Source organism: Delphinus delphis, chromosome 16 (assembly GCF_949987515.2).
Source record: "Delphinus delphis chromosome 16, mDelDel1.2, whole genome shotgun sequence".
In the NCBI taxonomy this organism is placed as follows: Eukaryota; Metazoa; Chordata; class Mammalia; order Artiodactyla; family Delphinidae; genus Delphinus; species Delphinus delphis.
Window position 1 is genome coordinate 65,119,189 of NC_082698.1, and position 18,802 is coordinate 65,137,990.

General features: G+C 35.6%; 1 protein-coding gene and 1 pseudogene across 1 annotated transcript in view; one reads left to right on the forward strand and one right to left on the reverse strand.

Moving 5' to 3' along the window:
• The window catches only part of CTNNA3 (catenin alpha 3), a 1,614,209-nt gene that overhangs the window by 1,040,497 nt on the left and 554,910 nt on the right, over nt 1-18,802 (forward strand). The window contains exon 10 of the mRNA XM_060034928.1: nt 645-737. Coding sequence (XP_059890911.1) covers nt 645-737 — 93 coding nt within the window. The remainder of the gene's footprint in view (nt 1-644; nt 738-18,802) is intronic.
• Nucleotides 5,732-6,415, reverse strand: LOC132439629 (transmembrane protein 33 pseudogene; annotated as a pseudogene).

Consider the following 18,802-nt stretch of genomic DNA (forward strand, 5'->3'; position numbering starts at 1 on the left):
GCAATAATGTATAAAAGAGTATGGGTATTACTAAAGGCTTGAATCAAATTGACTGCTCGAATGTCAAATAGTGCCTACGAAGTTGTGGTAGAAAATCAAGAACAGGAAGAAGAATTCAATTATCTTGTATTTGTCCAGCTTTGCAGCATATTTGATGCTGAATAAAACATGAATAAAGATACAGTCATGCTTAATGCAACTTAAGTATGCATAATAGACCTCTGGGAAATAATAAACCAATTACAAACTTAAAATAAACCACAATCATATGAGATTCCAAGAATCTATCAGCATTCAGTCCATAAGTAAACTTTTTTTTCAGTCCCATAGGAAACCATAATAGTTAGCATCTTATTATGGGTTAGGTGTTGATACCAAGAGACTGTACAGGGTTTACTAATTCACTCACCAGTCTTCCTTTTGGCTTTAAATGATTTTCCATGGCCCTTTGTTGTTATTTAACATCAATAGATTATCTGAATGCTTCCATAAAGCAGATACCAGTGACATTTATGAAAATGCTGTTGTTTGTCATTGAGATTTTCAGTGAACATATACATACTCTTACTTGTCTAGGATGACAAATGTTTCTTCATTTCCTTCATAATCTGAGATAATTTCCATTGTTTTATATTGTATTTAAGGTGGCAAATCTTGCTTGTTCCATGTCAACAAATGAAGATGGAATTAAGATTGTCAAAGTTGCAGCCAATCACCTGGAAACCTTGTGTCCACAGGTATGATAACTAAGTTACTGACTCTTTCAATAAACTAGCTAGAAAAAATTATATGTAATGCTTCAGACTTTCATACATATGGACATATTTTAAAATATATGTTTTAAACACAGACAATGACTCATCCTAAGGTCATACTTAGTTGTTTGCTAAGCACCTCAGTCTTTATTTAACACCTGGTTCTTGTAACATATCCTGAGGGACCATATTAGATTTTGTGAAAGGTATAGTTTGAAATCAAAGCAGTGTTTTGTCTAACAGATCTGATTTATTTGTAGTCTTATTTATTTTGAAACCTCAAATTATAAAACATTAATTTTTTTTCCCTCTTTTATCAAAATAAGGCATGAGTTTGAAAAAAGCCAAGAAATATTTTCTTGTCTGCAATTCAGGAATTTTTTAAAATCTGAAGAGCAACACGTTCATTAGGGAATTATTTTTAGATGACGGATTGTCTTGAAACCATGAATCAGGATACACATGAGGTCAATCTTAAACACCTTCCTTGTCTTAGAATAAGCAATAAATAGTATGGATAATTACTTCATAATAAAAACCACACATGTTGTAAGGATGTGAAATATAATAATGATTAGAAACTTCCAGTCTCTGGACATCTTCTTAGATTCTGATTTTACTAAAAGTAGAGTGTGTGTTAAATTCTTGATTTGCCTTGCTGGTGACTTCATCTCTAAGAATATTGAGGAAACAGTAAGGGAGAGTGCTTCCTTAGACTTAATGTTGATTAACAAATGAACGGGGGCTGAAGAAATGCAGTCTGAGGACCTGCACCTGAGATCTCGTAACTGATGTCAGTTTTCTGTGAGGTTCCACAGGGAACAGAACTCTGCAGTGAGGTCTCTGAAGTGGCAGAATCACTTACACTCCCCTCAAGAGTCTGAATTCTTATTTCTCCACATGGTGGATAACACTTGATGCTGTCATTTTTGAAATGTCTTTTGAATCCAAATAGTATTCAATGTATCTCATTGGTTTCAATTTATAATTTTCTGATTACTCAAGAAAACATTTTTTTAAAACACTTGTTAACCATTTGGCTTTCTAATTCTGAGTTGCCTTAACCCTTTGCCAAGTTTTAGTTTTGTTTTTTTTTTAATTGCATTGCTTAGGTTTATTAAAAATGTCTTCTGTTGACTATGGCTTTTCTTTTAACTTTGAAAACAACATTTTAATCATAAAAGATTTTAAGAACTTTAATGTGAACATATGATCTATCTTTTAATTTCTTAAATAGATATTTGAGCACCTACCCAGTGCCATGGTTTGTTGGTTTGTGCTTTGTCAAGAAATTCTTGCAACAAAAATGTTACATAATTCCCACATTTTCTTTTTAAAAGATTGAATTATTGTTATTTAACCTTTAGATCTTTTTTTCATCTGAAATTTATTTTTATGTCTAAATGAAGTGGGATTTTTTTTTTTTTTTTTACAGTGGTAACCATTGGGAAACCGTCATGTATTAAATAGTTGATCCTTTCCCAATAATGTGAAATGTTACCACTTTTCACGCATACACACACACTTTTTAAACGTTTCCATTGTTTTATATGTATTTGTATACATATGTGCATAAACTATAACATAAGTAACGCATGCATATATATACATGTTTTAATACATTATACATGTATAATACATACATATCAAATCTAAATAGTTTCTTTACTCCTATTCTGTATGAAATACAAATTGATAGATAAATTGAAATATGTTTCAAAGTATACAATTTTCTGGGATCTCTATTCTATTCCAGTGACTCATTTCTTTATCCCTGCCACAGTATTATGGAACCTTTTTCCAGTTTTATTGAGATATAATTGATATACAGCACTGTATAATTTTAAGGTATACAGCATAATGATTTGACTTAGATACATCATAAAATGATTACAACAGTAAGTTTAGTGAACATCCATCATCTCATATAGATACAAAATAAGAAAGAAAAAAAAATTTGGGGGGGGATTTACCCTCTTAACAACTTTCATACATAACATACAGCCATGTTCATTATATTAACCATGTTATACATTACATCCCTAGTACATACTTTCTTATAACTAGAAGTTTGTAACTTTACCACTTTTATCCAACTCCCACTCTTTCTACTTTCTACCTCTGAAAAGCACAAGTATTGTCTCTTTTTCTATGAGGTTGTTTATTTTTGAAGTATAATTGATGTACAACACTACGTGAGTTCCTTGTGCACAACATAGTGATTCAATATTTCCATGTATTTCAAAATGACCATGATAAGTCTAATTACCATCTATCATCATATAAACATATGATATCATGACTGACAAATTCCCCACACTGTATATTTCATACCTGTGACATTTATTTTATACATGGAAGTTTGTACCTCTTAATCTCCCTCACCTAGTTCTCTCATCACCCCATCCCCTCCCCTCTGTTCTTGGTATCTATAACTTTGTTTCTGTTTTGTTACATTTGTCCATTTGTGGTTTTTTTTAGATTTCATATGTAAGTGAAATCATATGGCATTTGTCTTTCTCTGTTTGACTTATTTCACTTAGCATATTCCCTCTAGGTCTCTCCATGTTGTCACAAATAGCAAGATTTAATTCTTTTTTATGGCAGAGTAATGTTCCCTTGTGTGTTTATGTGTGTGTGTGTTTAGCACATCTTCTTTATCCATTCATTTATCGATGAGCACATAGGTTGCTTTAATATCTTTGCTATTGTACATAATACTGCAATGCATATAACTTTTCAAACTAGTGTTTTTGTTTTCTTTGAATAAAAAGCAAGGAGTGGAATTTCTGGGTCATATGGTAGTTCTATTTTTAATTTTTTTGAGTAATCTCCATACTGTTTTCCATAGTGACTGCACCAATTTACATTCCTGTAAACAATGCCTAAGGGTTCCCTTTTCTCTACATCCTTGCCAACATTTGGTATTTGTTATCTTTTGTATAATAGGCATTCTGGTGAAGTTGACAGCTCGTGGTTTTAATTTACATTTCCCTGATAATTAGTGATATTGAGCATTTTTCATGTGCCTGTTGGCCATCTGTATATCTTCTTTGGAAAAATGTCTATTCAGGTTCTTTGCCCATTTTTAATTGGGTTGTTTCTTTTTTTGATGTTGAGTTGAATGAGCTCTTTGTATATTTTGGATCTTAACCCCTTAATGAATATTTTGTTTGCAAATATCTCCCATTCAGTATGAGGCCTTTTAATTTTGTTGACAATTTCTTTCACTGTGCAAAAGCTTTTAAGTTTGATGTAGTCCCATTTGTTTATTTTTGTTTCCCTTTCCTAAGGAGATTTATCCCCCCAAAATGTTGCTAAAACCGATGTCAAAGAGCATCCTACCTGAGTTTCTTTTTATTGTTTACTTAACATTGTAGTTACTTTATTGCTCTAGAAAACTTAGTTTTTAAAACCATCAGATTACATACATAGTGATAATAAGACTGCCCCCAACACAATCAACTGTATATTACGAGGCTTCTCTAACTTAGTAGATAAATATTACAAAATTACAAAACTAGCTGGTTACAGTTGAGCTATCAAGTAGGTATCACATTTCTATAGATCAAAAAGTTGAATAAATGTCACTGATAAGTCACTGATGTCACTGATGTCACCGATAAGTCACCAAGTACGTTTGAGAAATCCAAGTTACATGCACATAGAAGGAAACTGGTTACAAAAACCATTACATGACTCTGTGTTAACATTTTTCAATGTTTTAAACATTTGCAATCATGCAACAATGAATAAAGATCAGAATGAATTTTAAAAAGGAGTTAATGGAAGCTGAGTGAATGTATTTAACATATTACACAACTCAAATCACAGTTGCATAATACATCCAATCCCCCCAACCGTATCTGTGCATTACGCCATTGAAACGCACACTGTTTCCCCCACAACTCCTCTGGCTCCATTCCCAACCAATAACCTTTCCTATAAACCTTTCTATTTAATCTTTTAAGTCAGATATGATGGGTAAGTATGTATAATCTTCATTATTATTTCAGAACAGATACAAAATTTAGTCATGTGCTCAGTCTTCAGTTACATTACTTTCAAAAGGCATCTGAACTGCTGTAACCGTCTATGACAATTCAAGCCTAAGAAACCGAGAAAAGTGGCAGTCAAGAATCTGATCTAAATAACTGTGTAAGCTATGATAATACTAAAACCTGTGTGTCCGCATTTCTAAAAGAATGATTTCCTGTTTGAGAAGTGTTACTCAATGGATCTCTGAAAGGAAAACTGACTGACTACTGTACTGCTCTCTGATGTAAAACGCTTAGGTGACCACAAATATTTACCCAGTTGGTTAACAAGCTTTCATTTGGGCCTTTTAAACAAATATTCAAAGCCACAAAAGTAATTATGAAAATAAAATTTTGGAAGGTCATAGTATAAGATACCTATAGAATTCCTATTATAATGGTACATCCAAAATAAATCTGTCCTAACACAGCAGCACAAAATCAATTTAGAAATAATTTGAAATTAAAGTGGGAAGTGTTCTTGTTAAAATCGTCGACCAAAATTACTGAATAGCAAAAGAATACTGTCTCAAAATATACTGAATTTACATGTTAATATTACCACAGTGAACTCATGCCAGATATAAATTAAGGTTACCAATTAGATGAAAACAAACTTTAGAGCTATTTTTACCAGAGAAATAAATGTACTTCATGATAAAGGCACAGCAGCATCTAAAGAATTTTTGATACATTTATCACAAGATTCAAACTTCCCTAAATATTAACAACACATTACAATAAAGTTTCTCAGCAAGTGTTTAAAAGGCTTGATTTAACATGCCAGGAAAATGAATATTTTTCTTTTGAGATGCATTTATGTAAATTATGTAAATTGCATTGAGGTCACTTGTACATCTGGAATTAACCATCCCTAACAGAAGTACCAGCAGCTAACAATGCTCATTTATATTATATATAACTTAGCTGAATGTTAAACTATGCAACTGTTGGTGCCAGTCTGCTTATAAAGGCAATGCTCTGGAGACAAAGTCTTCTCACAAACAGTGAGCAAGCAGGTTTCATTATCAGATGTTCAACAACAATCCTCGGTTCATTAAACAAAGTCCAACAATATGGATTTCTTCGAGAGGAGTATCAAAGTAAGGAATATAGCATATAAAAGGGTGGAGCAAACTTAATTGACCACTAAAAAGCATAAAAACTGTAGTAGGCATCAAGAATATTTCATTACAAGCAATGAATTTCAGAATATTCTGTTGATTAGCGCTTGATTTATCCAAGAGAGCTCTCAGCAGAGGTAAACTATTCGAACGCTTTGCATCAAGGACCTTTTTCGTGTATGTGGCAGCATGAAGCAAATAAAATAACAGCACTGGGAAAATACTCATTGTAACAGGGTAGGGAATTGACAAAAATGAGTGAATAGAACAGGTAGTGGCAGCTGTCCTCTGACGAAGCGTGGGCCAGGAATGCTCTGCTTAGCTGGAAGTGTGGTAATCTTTGGTGCAGCCTCAGAGCACTAGTCAGAGCATCTGCCAGCAAAGCACATTGGTAAAAGCTTGCTGCTTCGTGCAACCCAAGAAGAGGCAGAACAAAGCAGAGCCGTAAACTGTGAACAAGCGAGAAAGCCACATTGCCATGTCGTTTATTGGCCATCATTAATTACACTTCTCATGCCCCTTGGGGGCTGTTCAGGCCGTATCCGCCAAGGGGGGCTCACACACGCATCTGGGACGCTGTCCAGCACGGCCAAGAGCAAATCTGGGTTTCTAGAAAGACCGAAGTGAAGGTAGAGCTTCGGAACAAGGCCCAGCAGGGCCAACCTATCACCGGCTCCAGGTTATTGCTGAACCCGGAAGTGCTCACTTCACTTCTGTGGGGAAGAGGTGGTAATGCAGAGGGGAAACCCTCAGTGGTGCCCTGAGGCATGACAGGGAAGTGTCCCTGCCTATGTTTTTTCCTAGAAGTTTTATGGTTTCATGTCTTACATTTAAGTCTTAATCCCTTTTGAATTTATTTTTGTATATGGTATGAAAAAATAGTCCAGTTTCATTCTTTTGCATATAGCTGTCCAGTTTTCCCAAAACTATTTATTGTAGAAGCTGTCTTTTTCCCATTTTATATTCTTGCTTCCTTTGCCGTAGATTAATTTCCGTATAAGTGTGTGTTCATTTTTCTGGTCTCCTTTTTATGTTCCACAGATCTATGTGTCTGTTTTTGTGCAGGTAGCATACTGTTTTGATTACTGTGCTTTGTAGTATAGTTTGAAATCAGGGAGCATGATACCTCTGGCTTTGTTCTTTCTCAAGATTATGTTGGCTATTTAGGATCTTTTGTGTTTCCATACAAATTTTAGAATTATTTGTTCTAGTTCTGTGAAAAATGCCATTGGTATTTTGATAGGGATTACATTAAATCTGTAGGTTGCCTTGGGTAATGTGGTCATTTTATCAATAATAATTCTTCCAATCCATCAACTTGATGTATAAAGATATTAGAAAGCCATCTGTTTGTGTCTTCTTCAATTTCTTTTATCAGTGTTTTATAGTTTTCCTAGTACAGGTCTTTTACCTCCTCAGTTAGATTTATTTCTAGGTATTTTATTCTTTTTGATGCAATTGTAAATTGGATTATTTTCTTAATTTCTCTTTCTGATAGTTTGTTAGTGTATAGAAACACAACTGATTTCTGTATATTAATTTTGTATACTGTAATTTTATTGAATTCATTGATGAGTTATAATAGTTTCTTGGTAACATGTTTAGGATTTTCCATATATTGGATCTTGTTGTCTGCAAACAGTGACAGTTTTACTTTTTGCCTTACAAGTTAGCTTCCTTTCATTTCTTTTTCCTGTCTGAATACTGTGCCTATTACTTCCAGTACTATGTTAAATAAAAGTGGCAAGAGTGGGCATCTTTGTCTTATTCCTGATCTTAGAGGAAATGCTTTTGGCCTTTCATGCATTGCATATGACGTTGTCTGTGGGCTTGTCATATATGGCCTTTATTATTTTGAGATATGTTACCTCTTTACGCACTTCGTTGAACTTTTTTTTTTAATTATTATAAATGGATGTTGAATTGTCTCAAAAGCTTATATGATTTTTATTCAGTTTGTTAATGTGGTATACCACATTGATTGAGAATATTGAACCATCTTTCATCCCTGGGATAAATCCTACTTGTTTGTGGTGTATGATCCTTTCAATGTACTGTTGAATTTGGTTTGCTAATACTTTGTTGAGGATTTTTGCCTCTATGTTCATCAGTGGCATTGGCCTGTAATTTTTGTGTGCGTGTGTTGTGTCTTTGGTTTTAGTATGAGGGTGTCACAGTCTTAATTATGACTTTGTATTACATCTTGATATCTTCTAGGCAAATTCAGTTACTTCATTTTTTGCTTTAAAGTATTACTGTTCTACTCTTTGCTCTTTTATAACTTTCAGGATCTACTTGCAAAGTTCTATAAAAATACATATTAGAATTTTTATTGAAATTGTTAAAATGTTTTAGGTTTTAGATTATTTTATGGAATAATGACTCCTTCAAAATATTAAATATTTCCACTACTAAACATGTTTTTATGTATCTCCATAATCAGATCTCTTTTTAAATGTTGCCACATGCTGATGGCATCCAAATTTTTCTCTCCGGGCCAGCCCTCTTTCCTAAAGACTAGACTCACATACTTAGTTTGCCCTTGACATTTCCACATTGATACCTAGAAGACATCTAAAGCTTAAAATAGCCCAAATGGAACAAATGTTTGCTCTATCTCCACCTCATTCTGCTTCCTCTTCAGACTTTCTGATTTTAGTTAATGGCATGGCCTTTCACCTAGTAGTTGCTCTGGGGAAAAACCTAAATATTTTACTTTTTTTATTGAGTAAATATTTATTGAATATATACTATGTGGTAGGCATTATTTATGCAACTGGGGAGTAAACAGTAAAGAAAACAAAAATTAGACAAAAATTCTTGCCCTTGTGAAGTTTATATTCTAATGATATCTAATGGCTGGTTTTCCTATTTAATCCATTAACAAGCCCTATCAACTTCACCAAAACTTAGTTATCTTGAATCTACATACTTTTCTCCATCTCGTTTGTCAACATCATAGCCTATGCCACCATCATCTATCTTTGACTACAGAAATATCATCCTATATGGTTTCCATTCTTACACTCATATCTCTCTAATCTACTTTCTGTGTAAAAGCCAAAGTAAAATTTTAAAAAATGTTTATCATAGCAATTGCTTTCCTTAGCCCCTTACAGTAAAATGCAAACTTCTTTTAATGGCTTATTCACACTTAATATGAAATTCCTACTGCTTAGCTTTCAGCCCTACTTAATATTATTTTCCTTTTCACTCATTAGATCTCTGCACATTGGCCTGTTTCTAGAATACAGTAAGCGCCTTCCAACCTGAGGGACTTCGCACTTGGTAATTTTCCAGTGTGCTTTTCTCATATGGCCATATGGACTGCTTCTGTTACGTTTAATTTGTGAGGACTGAGCTCAGATATCATCTTCTCAGACATCAATCTCCCTAAGTTACTTGTTCAGCTATAACCTATTATGTCACCATATTTGTTTCTTTTAAAGTCTCTTTTTTTACATTCCACATATAAGTAATATCATATGACATATGTCTTTCTGCATCTACTACAATCTGAAATTATATTTTATATTATTTTGTTACTTTTTATTATACATTGTACACACTCAAACATAAAGTTCATGAAGGCAATGATTTATAGTTCCTTGTTCACTACTTATGTCTCCCATACCTAGCAGAAATACAACATATATTGTATGCTCAATAACTATTTGTCCAATATATAAGTGAATGATAGGGTTTCTAGAATGTTAAATCATTCTATATTCATAGAGGGCAGCAAGATTTTTTGTAACATCTTTTATGATACTTTTCCTAACAAGGCATGTCTTTTTTCTTTTTTTTTTTGACAATGTAAAAAAAAAATTACCTTAGAATTAGTTTGAGTTGTAACTGATGAAAAACAAAATCCTTAAAATGATTGATTAATGTATAGTTGCTAACCAAGGGTGAGACCTCTACTGCTGGGCTGCAGTCTGCTCTTGGCCTAGCTCATTTCAGTGTTTTACTAGTGATTTGGATAAAATTATAGAATTACGTTCTTAAATTTTTCAGTTAAAAATGAGAGTATAGGGCTTCCCTGGTGGCGCAGTGGTTGAGCGTCCACCTGCCGATGCAGGGGACATGGGTTCGTGCCCCGGTCCGGGAGGATCCCACAGGCCGCGGAGCGGCTGGGCCCGTGAGCCATGGCCGCTGAGCCTGCGCGTCCGGAGCCTGTGCTCCGCAACGGGAGAGGCCACAACGGTGAGAGGCCCGTGTACCGCAAAAACAAAAAAAACAAAAAAACAAAAAACAAACAAACAAAAAAGAGGATAAAGGAACTATATTAGCTGCAAGAGTCCAGTCTCAAAGAATTTGAATATTCAAAATATGGACTAAATATCAGTATCCAGATAAAATATAATAGTTGTAAATATTAAACCATGGATATTGAGCACTATAAAACAAATTTAAAAGTAGAGAATAGAGTAAATATAGCTTAGGAAAAATTTACTCTCCAAAAGGCTTAGAAGTTTTAGTTGATAGTAATCTTGGTGTGAATCACCAGTGTGCTGTAGCTGTCAAAAAAGACTAGTATGATTTAACATTTTTTCATCAAAGAATAAGTTCTAAAACATTCTCAACCTCCTTTGTACTTCAAAATTATTTTTTCAAGCTGAGTATTTTTTATATGGTATGTCTCGAAATTCGGAATTAGTGGGTCTAGAGTGAACCCCAGTTGCCTGTGTATGTATGCATGTACATATGTATGTATGCACATGTGCATGTAAGCTCCATTTTGACAATATCTCTTAAAATAAAATATGTGCATAGGTCCGCTAATTCCACTTCCAGCAATTTATAGTACAGATATATGTGTGCACGTGCACAAAAGCCTATGAGCAAGTTTTCTAAAATCTTTTTTTAATTGGATTAGCACTGACATAGAGTATTATTATATTAGTTTTAGGTATACATCATGTTGATTCGATATGTCTGTACATTATGAATTTATTACCACAAGTCTAGTTACCATCTCTCACCGTACAGAGTTATTACAGTATTATTGACTGTATTCCCTATGCTGTACATCCCGTCCCTGTGACTTATTTATTTTTACAGCTGGACATTTGTACCTCTTAATCCCCTTCACCTGTTTTGCCTGTCCCCCCGCCACGTCCCCTCTGGCACCACCAGTACCAGTTTGTTGTGAGCACGGTTCTTATGCAGCTTTATCTGTAATGGCAAAAGCTAGAACCAACCTAAATATCGGGGAGCAGAGAATGTAAAAAGTCGTTGAAAGTAGTAAGTCAGCTCAATATGTGTTTTGGTATGGAAGATACCCAAGATAATTGAAAAAGGTGTATTTCACATGAGTATGTATATTATCCCACTTATGTGAAAAAAAGGAGACGATTGAGCCATATGTTTATGTACTCATAGGAAAATTTTTCAAAAAGGTTCGCATGAAAATTTTAATAGTGTTTACTTCCAAGAAGCGAAACAGGAGGAATACTTGCAGATCTCATTCTGTTTCTTTAAGGACTCTTAGTTTAACCAGAAATAGGTATTTTCTTAATTTCGAAACAAAACCTAACCAATTTAAAAAATTCTAGATTAATTCTGAAGTGAGTCAGCTTGAGAAAACACAGGGCAGAAGGAGCTAATGAGACTGCACTTAATTCCCCTTTGTTAAATGCCATTGAATTCACCTAGGTTTCAGTGAACTGGATCATCCTGTTCTTACTGTGTCTAGAGGGCTGCAACTGTAATACTTTGCCCAGTTACAGGTGTCACACTTTTAAAAGATTGTCACTTGCAGCATATTTAGCAGAGAATATCTGAAGTAGTGACATGACTTGAAACTATGCCATATAAAAAACTCCTAAAAGCAACAGGGAATTTTTAGCCAGGAAAAGGTAAGACGTGGAGAAACATGATCACTATCATCAAATCTTCAAAGTGAAAGACTTGCTCTGAAGGTCCCTAAGGGGCAGAACTACAACCTATGAGCAAGAGCTAGAAAGATACAAATTTTATCTCAGTATAGAATGAATTTTCTAAAGGAGCTCTCCTGGAGGAAATTGGACTTTGTTGAGAGGGAGGGATTTGGAGTTTCTCAAGGCCACAGACATTTAAAGGTAAGGAGGGTGATCTTTAGACCAAGCTATTGTGTAGAGGGTAAGAAGTTGGCCTGCAAGCCTTTTAATGCCCAAATCCTGAGATCCTCTAATGGATGTGTCTTTTATTTAAAGGAGAGAAATGTGATCTGGATGATAACATTGCTGGAGTACTATAGCTATTAGAACTTAACCTGGCAGAAGGATAAAACCATCACTATCTAGAGGGCCTAATCCTTGTTCCATTTTAACAAGTAACTTGGAAGGTTATTTTGAAAGTAAGCATTTTATATTTGCATATGGCACAAATAGGAGAAAGAATTCAAAGGTCTAAAATATGTTGGTAATCTGGACTAATGTTTGAAAACTCAAAGCTAAAATTTAAAATGGTAAATGTAAAGTCAGAGCCTTAGGTTAAATAAAATCTATTGCACAAGAGCATAGGCAAAACATTGCTTATGAAAAGCGCCTGGAAAGACAGGAGTCGAGAGGGGCATTTGTTATCTAGTTCAGTGAATTCCAAACACTGGTCCATGAAAGCATTCTCATGCTCTATAGTGAAATTAGGTCAATAGAGTTAAATTTTTTTTTAAGTAAAATTTATTCAACTTTTTACTCAAAATTAATGTATTTTCTACTTTGATATTCATCAAAAACAGGTGACATTTGTATAGCTGACACAGCTTTATAAGTCAGTAGCATGACATGGGAACCATCTTACGGCTTTAAAGTGATTATGGGGCTTAGCTTGTAGAATATGGGAAACTTCCCACTGTACTTGGCACAAAAATGTCCACGTCTAGAATACCATGTGGGTTCAGGCCCTGCAATTTAAGGGCTCGGTAGAAGAGGAATGAGTTGTTTAAGCCAGAGTTAGTTATTACCTCATCACTGGAAGTGATTTTTAAACAGAAGTCAAATGGGCTATGCCTTGTCAAAGATGTTGGAAAGAGAATTTCGTGATTGGGTGGTAGAGGTATTAGATGGTCTTAAATAAGATTCTTTAATTAGTAAAAAGCATGGGAAAACTTTGGATATTTTCCCTTACGGTGAATACACTTACACTCAATTGGGCAGACTCTCACAGGTGCTTAGACTTTGCAAAATCAAGTCAAGTTTTCAAATCTCTGTCACATTTGCATCAATATCTCGTTCAGCTTCGTTTCATCTTCTTCTGTTTATCCCTTTCATCAAATGGTATCCAATGACCTGACAGATGCAGAGGCATGTAGTTTATTTTCAGTCATATGCTTGGGGATATATTTTCATAAATTGTTTATTGGAAATCTATAATTACTTTCTAAAAGGGTTGTATATTAGGTATGTTGAAAAGTAGGGAGGAAAGTCGAGGCTGCCCAGACATAGAAGTCTGTGAAGTATAAAAAGAACAAAGTACCTGGGGGAAGGTGTGCCCTGAAGATCACCTGAATTTATATTTAAACGTGGAAAAATAAAATTCCCATGAAGGTAGGTATTTTTGGTTCCCTGACATACCCTGAGAATAATGCCTGACCCATAGTAGGTACTCAGTACATTTTTTTTTTTTTTTTGCGGTACGCAGGCCTCTCACTGTTGGGGCCTCTCCCGTTGCGGAGCACAGGCTCCGGACGCACAGGCTCAGCGGCCATGGCTCACGGGCCCAGCCGCTCCGCGGCATGTGGGATCTTCCCGGACCGGGGCACGAACCCGTGTCCCCTGCATCGGCAGGTGGACTCTCAACCACTGCGCCACCAGGGAAGCCCAAATCAGTACATTTTCATGGAGTGAATGATTATATCTGCATGAACTTATTTTGTGTGGCAGACATTGGCAGGGGCATGATGGTCAAAGCCGGCACTCTTCCTCATCCTTCTTTGTTCTCTAAGTATAGAAACTTGCAGTTTCTAACCATTTCTAACCAAAGTGATAAAAGGTCCCAGTATAACACTTCACTTGAAGTACAAGTCATGTAAAGTGACTAGCATTATCTGTCTCTGCATAGACAGGATTGTTTTGTTATAATAACAGCTTGTTCTGATTACGTTATGATGTGTTACTGTACTTAGTTCACGCTTCAGTAAGGGCATTGGGCTATCACTTTCAAATGGAAAGGTATGTCCTGATTTGTATGAGTTTTTTGTTGTTGTTTTTGTGATCAAGGAGCTGTCATATCTATGAATTAAAAGTACTTAATTTTCTAAGTATCATACTCTGGGGAAGCAGATATGTTTTCTTTTCATCTTTTGTAGATGATAATGATGGATGTTTTGTTTGCAGCTAAACAGTGTAGGACTCAAATAATCAATTTAGAATAATCATATTCTTTAACAATCTCAGAGTGCACCTATGAGAGTTGTGACAGGCCTTTTACAATTATACCTAATCTATTTCTTTTCAGAGAATGGGAAAAAAAAAATTCTAAGATTTTGGAAATCAAGAGTCATGCAAGACATAAAAAGGCTAAAATGAGGTGATCATTTTTTTTTTTAAAGCTGATTATGATTGGCTTGTTGATCCTCAGGACTGTCTAGGATGATTTCAGACTGGAAGCCTAGGATCAGTCTCTTCTCTGCCATGCTGTGATATTTATATGGAGAGACAGTGCCTGAGAAAGCTATGAACACAGTTGCTTTCCAAGCCTGGAAATTAAGCTCTGTATTATTGTAGTATCATTGTTCTGAATCCTGTCCTGATTACACAGTTGGCCACTCCCTTCCACTCAACCCAAGGATCTCTTTAATTTGACAAATATTTGGTGAACACCTATTAGGAGCATCTGTGAAACTAGGGCAAGCAAGGAGCAGGCAATAAAGATTCATGGGGTACCCACTAAAACAGTTCTCAGGAATGAGGTCTGGGTTCAATTAGGAGGGGCTTTATCTAAGAAATTATGAGGTTATGTGTCCTAGAAGAAGAAATGGAAGTTGTAGAAGAGAAGTAACAGCCATTAAATTTTAGTGGGGACGTGGGATCAAAGTTAGATAATGGCTTAAAAGTAAGTAGCCAGAACTAATTGTGATTCCAAATGAAGGCTGAGGCAGTAATTTCAGGATTATTCACAAATCAGAGAGTCTATGCTAGAGCCCTCATTTACACTCACGGTGTATGCTATAATATTAAGCATGTTAGCATAAAGGATCTGTGCCAGCGTCTAGTTACAGAGGAAAATGTAAGACGGAGCTTTACTACATTATATTTCCAATGAGAAGGGAAAATGTATTATCCAGGTATTGATAGAAACAAAGTGGTGTTATGGAAGAATACATGAAATGCAATGGAAGCTAGAGATACATGTCAGGGGATTCTGGGAGGACTCTGAGAAAAGTGACATTTTCTATAGGCCTTAAAGGACGAGCAAGATTTGTACATTTGGGAAAATGTAAAAAGGGCATTCTAAGCAGAGGAGATGGAAAAGTATGTAACAGAAATTGCAAAAAGTAAGTAATTTAATCTGTCTAAGCCACACTGTTTCCTAATAGGAGCTCCTGGCATTTGGGGTGGGACAGTTCTTTGTTGTATGGGACAACAACATCAAATGCCAGATGGGGTTCTACATGCCAGAAAACCCAGAATCTAGGGCCCTAGATACACAATCACCATCTCCCCCAGCACAATCTTTGTGATAACAAAAATGCCTCCACACGTTTCCAAGTGCTTTCTAGGCGATATTGCCTCACTTGAGAGCAAGTTGGAGGGCATAGGCTGTGGAAAAGGGAGAGATTGGATCCACAATTGAAACAAAGGTTATAGCCCTTACTACCAAGTGAAAGAATTTACATTTGGAATTTAGTAAAGGACGGCGATTCATTACTGGTTTTGAGTAGGAGACTGACATCATCACAGCTTTGCTTCCTGGGTATTAATCTGGAAACTATGTGTCAACTGAGTGGAAAAAGGGATAGGCAGGACCAGTTAAGAGATTATTGAATATAATACACAGAAGTCAGAAATTGAATCAGAGACATGAGAATAAAAATTATAGATGGGATAAATTATAAATGGATGATATAAATTGGCCAGAAATTGAAAACAAATTAGATGATGGTGATGATGGAGGCAAAGAGGATAAATTTTGGATGGTTTTGGCTTATACCTGGGAGGATAGTGGTTCTATTAGGAGAAATTGGAAATATGATGAGGAAGGAGGAGTCACTTTAGGGCAGGAATTAATGTATTTAAAGTGCTTCCTCAACATCCAAGTAATACTTTAAATATATTTAAGGTATTCTCAAGATAAGGTTGAGATTATAGCAAACACATACAAGAACTTGAGATATCACAGCTAGATATGGTAGCCATTCATATAGAGGCAATGGTTATAACCATACATGTAGGACCAGATTGCTAAAGAGCAAGAGAAAATAAAAGGATCAAAGGCAGAACCTTAAGAAAAGACACCTAGGAGAGAAGAAGAAGAATCTGAGAAAGAACAGTTACTGAAGTAAGAGGAAATTCAGGAACAGGTGGCTTGGTGGAAGCCTGGCAAGTTGAGCGTGTCAGCACAGTGGACAGCGCTGCCACGTGCTCCAGAGAGCTCCGGTGGGGTGCGTACTGACAAGTCTCTGGTGGAGCTGGAAATTAGGAAGTCAGCAGTGATCTTAACAAGAGAGGTTCTGGTGTCCTTGTGGGAAAGGAGGAGAGAGTGGGGCTGGACGATATAATTCTAAATTTTTTTTCCCTTAGGCATTGAAAAGTAAATCTAACTGTGGAAAAGAAAAACACCGGGAATTCCCACTCTGCAGACTTTACTCTAGAGTCTTACCATACTTTTTACTTCCAGTTAATTTTTCAATATTGCTTTTCATCTCCAGTGTCTATACAGTACAGTAGGTCTTTAAGTAATTTGAGCTGTATTCTCTAAATTATGTTTTAATTCAGTGAGCACAGCCTCATGGAGTTAAATATGAATAGGACCTATTACAGATTTTTGATAAGCGGTAAATAAGACCAAGATTCCAAATTATAGTCCTATAACTGAAAGGCTCTGAGCTCTCATTTTATGTGTTGTTATTGACAATGCCACTGACCCCTACATCCCAATTTAGACTTAGAGGGATTTTCTGCATTCTTTTTCAAGAATAGGGTGTTCCACTTGCACATCCACACTGAATCAGAAACTTGGAACTATCAGATGACTCTCAGTCTCTTGGAATATACACTGAGTAGGGAAATGACCTGGGAAGTCAGTTTTAAGAGAGCAATGGAATAGACTTAAGAATAAATGTGAAAAGCATATATGTAGACCAACAATCATTTTTTTTTTTTTTTTAACGTTATAGTTTCTGTTCTAAAGCTGCCTTTGCTGACAGTGTTCCATAAAATAAAGTACTCTGCCATTTCGGGTCACCCAGGGAGAACAGGACTAGGGGAATGGGAAACAATTTGAATAGACATACCGTTATCACATGTGCTCCATATAAAAGGCAATGTGCAGATACCAGATCAAGCGGAGTGAAATAGAACTGTGTTGAGGTCCAGAAGCTATAAGGTCATTGCTCCATAAGACAGAATGAACTAGGTTGGGGAATTTATATGAGTCAAAATGGTGTTTCTAAGAAGTAGCAAGGTATCAATAACACATTGAATAGTTTATATTTTTAAAAGTAGATTTAATCTGTGTTTTGACCTACGCTTTGAGAAATAACAGTCACTGTACTTATATCGTAATAAAATTCCATTCTTCATCGAATGAAAACAACGTGGGTTAAAAATCTGACAAAATAATCGTACCATCTGCTTTTGAACATATATACACCTTCTGAATATGTAACACTTGGTAACAAAGTACATTGAGGAAGAGATGGCCATCTGTCATGCAACTGGGATGTGGCAGTTGCATTCCCAGAGTTTTCATACTTTTGTGACAGTCTTGTGACATAGAATCATTGGACTAATTTTATGTATAAGGAAGAAGAATTTCTTCAGGATTTGGATACTAACATTCTTCTTGGTTTTAGGGGAATTATTTCAACAGAGTTTTTTATCTATTCATATTTGTGTAATTCTCCAAAGAACATATACTTTTTTTCTATTTCTCCTTTCTGTAAAACAGGTGATAAAGAAAATTTCCCAGAAGTCTTTACTTTCAAGATAGAGTCTGTAATGCCTTTTGATGCTCATGTATTTAGGGCTTGCTATTTCAGAATTCTAACCTTGGCTTCTTCACAAAGGGTAGCAGTACTATTTGATATTTATGTATCACTTTATTATTTAAACAGGCTTTGTAATTTCTTTAAGCTATCACACTGAGTAAGGTTCAATCCCAGAGAGGTTAAATGAGCTCTCTAAGATTACACAGCACACTGGGGGAAGAATTTAGAATATAATTCTTGTCCTCTAAAATCACTTAATTAACATCTCTGTTTACTTAACAGGATGGGCAAAAAACGATCAATGTGTTAATCATGTCTTTTTGCTATAGTATTTTCAAATATTTAATAGTCAAAGCTTTTGATTAAAAAAGCTTCTATGGGCAGGTAGCTGGGTATAAAAGTATATATTTAAGATAATAAAGCAATATTTGGTCCCTTTGAGCCCATACATGGATAATGCTAGAAAGAACAATTTGACTTTAAAAGACTGAATTGTTTCAAGCTGTGTATTCTCATTTTCTTGAAAAGTATTCTTTTATATTTAAATCCTCTGTTTAGGATTCAGGCAATATACTAAATTTTTTAAGAATTTACTCTAGGGCTTCCCTGGTGGCGCAGTGGTTGGGAGTCCGCCTGCCGATGCGGGGGACGCGGGTTCATGCCCTGGTCCGGGAGGATCCCGCATGCCGCGGAGCGGCTGGGCCCGTGGGCCATGGCCGCTGAGCCTGCGCGTCCGGAGCCTGTGCTCCGCGA